Raw genomic sequence first — 8,365 nt, forward strand, 5'->3', positions numbered from 1 at the left:
TCATGGAGAGAAAAAACAATCGCTTCCGTGTTGTTATCGGTTGTTATTCTGACAAATAGCTAGCTAAGTACTTGACCCAAAGCGGGATTGCTAGCCAGTTATTTGGTGGTTAAACCATAATGGTTTTGTAGGATCAATACATAGTATAGTTTTATTCGCCAGAATGTCGTTGCTACAAGGCTCCAAGAAAAAGGACAAGCGTATTTTGTCCGGTACCTGCCCAGACCCAAAATGCCAGGCGAGGCTATTCTTCCCTGCTTACGGCTCGATTAGCATTGAATGCACTGAGTGTGGCCAACGCCACGAACAGAATAATCTTTTAAATGTGGAAGAAGTAACTGATCCAGACGTTGTGCTTCACAATTTGTTAAGAAATGCCTTACTTGGTGTCACTGGGGCCCCGAAGAAGGGAACCGAGCTGGTGAAAGTGATGGGGCTTTCCAACTACCATTGCAAGCTCCTCTCTCCTATTCTCACAAGGTATGGAATGGATAAGCAGACGGGAAAAGCGAAACTGCTGCGGGAAATGAATCAAGGAGAAATGTTCGACTGTTCACTTCTAGGAGACAGGGCGTTTCTAATTGAACAGGAGCATGTATCTACAGTTGGCTATGGCAAGGACAGATCCGGGAGCCTGATATACCTTCATGACACTTTGGAGGAGATGAAGAAAGCGAACAGCAACAAAGAATGCCTAATTCCTGTTCATGTGGATGGAGATGGACATTGCCTTGTTCATGCTGTGTCCAGGGCCCTGGTAGGCAGAGAACTGTTCTGGCATGCGTTGAGAGAGAATTTGAAACAACATTTCAAACAAAACCTGGATCGTTACAAGGCACTCTTTCAGGATTTTATTGATGCAGCCGAATGGGAGGACATCATCAACGAATGTGACCCTCTGTTTATCCCACCGGAGGGTGTGCCACTGGGACTTCGAAACATTCACATATTCGGCTTGGCCAATGTGCTGCACCGCCCCATAATCTTGTTAGATTCACTGAGTGGAATGAGGAGCTCCGGGGATTACTCTGCAACTTTTCTCCCAGGGCTCGTGCCGGAAGAGCAGTGCAAAGGAAAAGATGGGAAGTTCAACAAGCCTATATGCATTGCCTGGAGTAGCTCAGGGCGTAACCACTACATCCCTCTCGTCGGGATAAAGAACACTCTCCTCCCCAAGCTGCCACCAAGGCTACTCCCCAAGGCCTGGGGAGTGCCACAGGAGCTCATCAAGAAGTACATAAAGCTGGAACAAGACGGGAGCTGTGTCATTGGGGGAGACAGGAGCTTACAAGACAAGTATCTGATGAGACTGGTCAATGCCATGGAGGAAATCTTCATGGAGAAGCATGGCATCCACCCCTCCCTTGTGGCAGACGTGCATCAGTACGTTTACAGACGGACCGGTGTGATCGGTGTCCAACCCGAAGAGGTGACGGAGGCTGCCAGGAAATCAGTCATGGAAAACCGGCTACATCGCTGTCTGATCTGCAATGCACTCTCTGAGCTTCATGTTCTACCTGAGTGGCTGGCTCCAGGTGGTAAGCTCTACAACTTGGCTAAATCCACCCACGGGCAGCTCAGACCTGACAAGAACTACAGCTTCCCGCTGAACAACGTAGTCTGCTGTTACGACCCTGAGAGGGACATCCTCATTCCTGACTACAAGCTGAGCTCTTTGAACACCTGCAACTGGTGCCATGGCACCTCAGTGCGCCACATCCATGGCAACGGCTCTGTGGTGTATCTGGATGGAGACAGAACCAACACCCGCTCCCAGGGGGGCAAATGTGGCTGTGGCTTTAAGCACTACTGGGAGGGAAAGGAGTACGACAATCTGCCAGAGGCTTTCCCCATCACTCTGGAGTGGGGTGGGCGAGTCGTGCGGGAGACTGTGTACTGGTTCCAGTATGAGATGAATGTGGACCTGAACAGCAACGTGTATGATGTTGCCATGAAACTGGTCACCAAGCATTTCCCTGGGGAGTTTGGGAGTGAGCTCCTGGTGCAGAAAGTGGTGAACACCATCTTACATCACACTGCCAAAAAGAACCCAGACGAGTATAACCCAGTCTCCATTGACGGGGCGCATGCTCACAGGGTCACAGACGTAGTGGAAACCCAACAGGCTGTTGACACACAGCCACCGACTAAGATCATACTAACTGGGCAGAAATCAAAGACCATTCACAAAGAGGAGCTTACGATGAGTAAGGCAGAGCGGAGCCTTCAGCAAAGCATCAGCGAGCAGGCCCTAGTGACCCAGAAGAGGAGGACAGATCGACTGAAGCAGAAGGGACAGGGCAGGCCACCCTCCCCAAGTGCTGCTCAGGAACCTTCTTCCTCCTCCGCCCCAGCCACGCCCACCAAATCCTCCTCCTCCCCCACTGCCAGTAAGGAGAAGAAGATCCGTGTAACCACTAGCGATGGGCGGCAGGCCATGCTCACTCTACAGGCTCAGACCACCTTCTCCGATCTCCAGAGGAGCATTGCTAATGAGTTCACCGTGCCTCCAGCCCAGCAATGTATCCGACATGGGTTCCCTCCCAAAGAACTTTTCCCTCCCAAGGATGGAGAGGAGAATGAGCCTGTGGCCCTCCAACACGGGGACAGGGTGACTGTGGAGATCCTGAGAGGTCCAGAGGACCGCAAGGCATCCGCCCCAAGCGCTTCCAGTTCCTATTCATCCCTGCATTCCCTCCTCTCTGTGAAGAGTGATGATCCAGTGACTTCCAGCAGAATGAATACTAGCAGAGAGCTGCAGGACAATATTGACCTTGAGATGTCCTCCCTCTGTCTCCTAGCAACCTTAATGGGTAAGAAAGGGGAAAGGTTTTAGTTTAAGTCAATAGTTAGTTAGGCTATCTTTATCTTTACATTCTATAATTATTTACTGCTACAAAAGACAGACAATCTAGCAACACATAAGTGACATAGGAGTTAAGCAGAACACAGCTGTGATGTCATTACAAAAAGTCTAAAATGACTGGCTGTAGAGGGAGAACTTGTTTGATGATTCTCCTTTTAGACTAGGCCTATAGTTCCAGGCATATTAGTTATCAAGTCTTAGAAGCGTCGTGCCTTAGAACATCCCTTCAGTAAATATAAGGCCAGCAACTGAATGTGATAGGTGTGAGAGTGACAGGCTAGTATATAGGCGTCCCAGACAGTAGCTTTACACAGCATAAGGGCATGCTGTTCTTGGATTAGTTACAAGAAGCAGGATGAATGACAAAGTAGCCTACTACAGGTGTTGAGTGACTGGGTGGGCTTGCCAGGGATAGATCAAGGCCCAATCTTTGGGGATAATGACTTTTTTCCACTTGAAATAATTATAATCTACTCCAAGTGCTTTTTGTATAGCCTACATCAGCAACATGGCATTTGGTATTCATTGAAATGCGTGCAGCAGCAGTCTCAGGAAGAGAGAACAGGGTAGATTTGATATCCACCTCGCCCTACCAATTTTTTTTTAGCGATGGTGGGGGAATCGATACAGTTACATATCGGGATATTATTTTTGACGATATATCGTATAGTTTTTACAATATAGCAATATTATTTTTGCGCTAGTTGGCTGTATCTGCACCTAAACTCCAGTATTTTTCCTTCATAGCTTGTTCTCCATCTTCTTTTTAAATAGGGAGCCAATTTGTTTTCAGCTCTTTATTTCCATGACTGATCAAAACTCATTTTCTCATGTCTGTCTCTTGTCGAATCACAGTAAAACCACAGTATCAAATCGCAATACATATAGAATCGTAGTACATATCGTATCGGCAATTCCCAGCCCTACTATTTTTACTACATAATTAGAATTTTGATCAAAGGCACACATTTCTCTGAGGAATTTTTGTGTATTAATTTATTTTCATGTTTCAAATGCTAATTGCAGTATGTTTTATTCCTATTCAGGAGAAGATGTCTGGTCATATGCCAAAAAACTGCCTCACTTATTCCACCAAGGTGGAGTTTTCTACAACATTGTGAAGAAAGATATGGGTATGTATTCATGTTTTCTGTTATAGGCTTTATGCTCTTAGCAATTTGTGTAACTTAAATGACAGCTACGGTATATTAGACTTTGCATGTGATATGTACTGATCTGTGTTTATGACCACCTATAATGGCTCTTGTCTCGTCTGCAGGCCTGATGGATGGCAAGCACTGCACCCTCCCACACCTGACTGGAAAGACGTTTGTTTACAACGCAGCAGAGGAGCGTCTGGAGCTGTGTGTGGATGCAGCTGGACATTTCCCTGTGGGCCCTGACGTGGAGGACCTCGTCAAGGAGGCCCTGGTGCAGCTCCACTCTGAGGCTGCCTCCAGGAGTCGCGAGGGAAGCCCCTCTCACAGCATGCTGAGGCTCGGGAGTGGAGGTGTGGTGCGCAAGAAGGAGCAGCTCCAGAGTGTCAACGCCTTCCAGGGTAAGGGCCACTCCCTGGGCAGCGCCCCAGGCGGCTCTCCCCCTGAACACAAGCCCATCACCAGGCAGCACAGCAGCGGGGTGGACCTGAGCGCCAGCGCCTCCAAGGGACCCGACCTCTCTGACATCTCAGAGGACGCGACCAAGAAGCTGGTGCGCATGGCTCCCGGTTTTGTCACCATGAAAGACAGCCGACACCTGGACCCTAGTATGATCGAAGAGCAGAGGAAAAAACTACAGGAGATGGTCTCATCCATCCAAGCCTCCATGGACAGGCACCTGAGAGAGCAGAGCAATGCAGGGGCAGACACTGGGGGCCCTGCAGAGAGGACAAGTGGGGCTAAGATGAGTGCTTCCCAATCTGCCCCAGGGGCAGGCGACAAGGAGGCCTCTTCAATGGACGTATCTACTGCTGGTGCTCATGGCACACCAGTGGAGGCAGGGAACATGCCTGATGGAAAATATGCAGAGTCAGAGGAGCTGGAGGAAATGGATAGCCAGGATGCAGAGCATACCAATGCCCTGGAGCCAATGGATCATTCCTGATGGCAAAAGGGCCTGGTCCTATACTTTTCTCAATCATGATCAGTCACCCCTCTATCTGGTTGACATTAGTGTGGGAATGCTTCAGGTTGTATCCAAGCTTTGGTATTCATTGTGTTTTGTTGTCTTTACTGCATGATTGACAAAGAGGTTGACCGTTTCTGCCTTTGGTGACAGTCTAATGCTATTATACAGAAACATGCACCAAGATCCAAGGAGCAATGCTGGTTCTTGTGTGTGAAATGCATTCCTGTACATGTCCTCCAAATCTTAAAGGTCCAATGCAGCCGTTTTTATCTCAATATCAAATCATGTCTAGTTAACAATTAAGTACCGTACTAACCATGTTTCCATCCACAGTTTTTATTTGAGTAAAGTAATACTGTATATAAAAATATACAAAAATTACGATAGCTGTGATGGAAATAGGACGTTTTGGTACAATTGTATAAATGCCACAGATAATTTGTTCATTCGACATAGTGGGATCTTTTTATGTCGGTAAAATTAATTAATGCGAGAAATGGCAGTGGAAACAATGACATGGTGTGTGGTCCTCGACTCCTCCCACGACGACTCGGGAAATTATGCAGTTTATTAGGCTACAGATTAAATAAATGATGATGCACTTCATAGGGTGGTGAAAGTGCATTGTATGAGCTTGATCCTCCTTTCCAATAAATGTTGAGGGTCTTATTCTGGTGACATGATGATCGATGCTTGACTGCCGTTTGACAAATAAAAATGTTCTCGCTCTTATTCATAATATTCACATCATGTAGACCAGGGGTGGGCATCCCTGTTCCTGGAGTGCCGCATGTACTGCAGGATTTGGTTCCAACTAGGCACCATGCCTGCCCAACTGAGCTAATTGATCGGTTCAGTGATTGCCTAAATTCAACACACCTGGTCTTCCAGGTTGGTTAAATCAAAAACATGGATCAGGGTTGCTTACCCCTGATGTAGACTAAGCTACATGCACAGCCTACCTGCACTGTATTTGTAAGCTGTTGGCTAGAGCGCACGTACCAAGACCAGAGGAGGCACATTTGCTATTTAAAGCAACCGTTTGTGACAAAACACTATCTGTTGAAAATGCGATGGAAACACATTGAACATTAGATTTGTATTCGGTACATGAAAACGTAGGCAAAAAAGTACATTTTGTGTGGACTACGTCGTCACACACTGATTTTTATCCGCAACAAGTCAGTTTGGTGGAAACACCACTGGTGGGAAAATGCGCATATTTTCTTTATGCAGATTTTAGAATATTTGCATGAAAATCTGTCGCCAATTGGATGGAAACCTAGCTACTGTGATTGTTTTCAATTAAAATGGTCAACAAAAAACAAAAATAGCTTCTTAGGAAAGAGCAATTTCTCAAGCAAGATTTTTGCTAGGACTGTCTGAGTTGGGAGGGGGAAATGGAAAACTATCTGTTATTGGTAGAGAGTTATTCACAGTATTTCACAGTATTATTCCAACCTCATAGTGTGGGAATGTATATAAAGCAGAGGAAAATCACGTTTTTGACTGCACTGGGCCATTAAGACAGGGAGTAGAAGAGCTTGAGTTAAGATCCCATCCCACACCAGCATTGTAATGTCCACAAACATCCGCTTCAGCATAGTGCACATTGTAAAGGCACTAGCCCTCAAACATGAAAACCTACTGTACCATCACATTTTCTGCTTTACCAACATATTTGCTATACCAACATATTTGCTTTAAACAACAGTGAAATATTCCAAATTAGTTTTATTTTATTGAACTTTGCTCCCCATGTGAAGGTTTGCTGTCTTAATTCCTGAAGGAAGGAGTCACATGCCCTTATGATAAGTAACATATGCATCAACATTTGTTGTCGGAAAACCTTGTGAAAAAGCTTTTTTAGTTTGGATTTGTTTTGGGAAAATTGTATAAGAGTTTAAAGATTTTGTTAAAAAATGTAATTGAGATTAATGCCATTTCAAGGGAAGCACTGTTCTGAAAATAACTAAGTTAATTGGTGAATCTATTTTGCCGGTGTGGACTGATTGGGGAAGATTCCTGTTGATTATTTTGGGTTCAAGGTTCATGCTACTTGCTAATGTTTGAAGTTATTTATGCTACTTTTCATATTTCTCACGAAACCCAAATGAGTGGGCCAAGTTAAGTGTGCTGTGCAAGTGCTGAACTACTTGATGTGGTGCTGTATTCCATTGGAAGGACCGGCATAACATACTACACACACCTGTGAGTACTGTTTATTCCATTTCCTCAATCACTTTTTTGACTTTAGTGAAAGATTGAATGCAGTGCAGGGTATTTTTTCGAAACATATTTCTAAAGTAAGACTTGATTTATGAATTTTCCTTTACCATACATGTATATGTGTGTGTGTGTGTGTACATAGTTCAGGTTTATAGATTATCAGGAATGATAAATCAATTCAAGAATAGCTGATAATTCTTTTTCCACGAACTGCCTGCAGTTTTAGTTGTTTTGTGAACAATGCTGGCATTTTATTATTCAATCGAAATAATACATTTACGTTTGCACTTGAATTCAAGAGGTGGAAATAAGGCGTGTTGTTGTGCAGGGGTGTGTTGAGCCCTATATATGCTCCCTTTAGTGCTCTTCCCATTAGTTGTGATAAACTTGGGATCATTCAACCATAAAAATTGAATGATTCATTCTAATTCTTTGGAACCAACAATCAGCTGGTATTACTAAGAATGTTATGTCTAGTTGCTTTATTGCTATTCAGCTCTAGAATTTCAACACAACATCCATAGTTTTAATCACTCAAAAAAGAACTGGGTCAATGGGATATATTAAAGTGCTGTGAACATGTATGCCTGGTTGCTGAGTATGACAACGTGATGTCTCCCTTGAGAAATCCTTGAAAGAAGTGTCATGGAGAAGGTATATTTGGTATCTCATAAACACAGAACTACATCTCACAGTGGTGTGTGAAGTATATTTCCAATTGGTTGTTCATCGAATGCAGTTGAATGTAAACGTATAGGCAAACTGTGTAGTAACATGTTGCATTCAGATCAGTTTTGTGGCATTAAATTCCTCTCCAGACATTATATATAAAACGTAACTCTTGGTTTGTTTGTTGGAATTTCAACCAAAAAGTGGGTTAGGGTGTTGATAGGCCCTCGCCTCAGAAGGCAGAGGTCTCACAAATTTAGAGATATTATGGCCACATTGAGTTTACACTTTTGTTACCGACCCAGATTTTGGAGTATTCCAGATCACCTTGTTGTTCTAGAATGACATGGTAACTTTGGATGCTGCCATTATCGGTTTATGGCCTTAAATCATTGAGTCTTACTGAGTCTTGACCTGACTTCTGGACAAGGTTTCTTATTATGGCAAAAAGCAGTTATATTTGTACCTGTCTAA

The 8,365-nt window shown here is 44.4% G+C and overlaps 1 protein-coding gene across 1 annotated transcript; it reads left to right on the top strand.

Moving 5' to 3' along the window:
• On the top strand, nucleotides 1-5,620 carry vcpip1 (valosin containing protein (p97)/p47 complex interacting protein 1). The gene is made up of 3 exons (XM_041841991.1): nucleotides 1-2,813; nucleotides 3,913-3,999; nucleotides 4,146-5,620. The coding sequence occupies exons 1-3, from the start codon at nucleotides 164-166 to the stop codon at nucleotides 4,967-4,969; spliced, it is 3,561 nt and encodes a 1,186-aa protein (XP_041697925.1). The 5' UTR covers nucleotides 1-163; the 3' UTR covers nucleotides 4,970-5,620.
• Nucleotides 5,621-8,365: the final 2,745 nt, after the last annotated feature.

This window comes from Coregonus clupeaformis, chromosome 21, assembly GCF_020615455.1.
Source record: "Coregonus clupeaformis isolate EN_2021a chromosome 21, ASM2061545v1, whole genome shotgun sequence".
Taxonomy (NCBI): domain Eukaryota; kingdom Metazoa; phylum Chordata; class Actinopteri; order Salmoniformes; family Salmonidae; genus Coregonus; species Coregonus clupeaformis.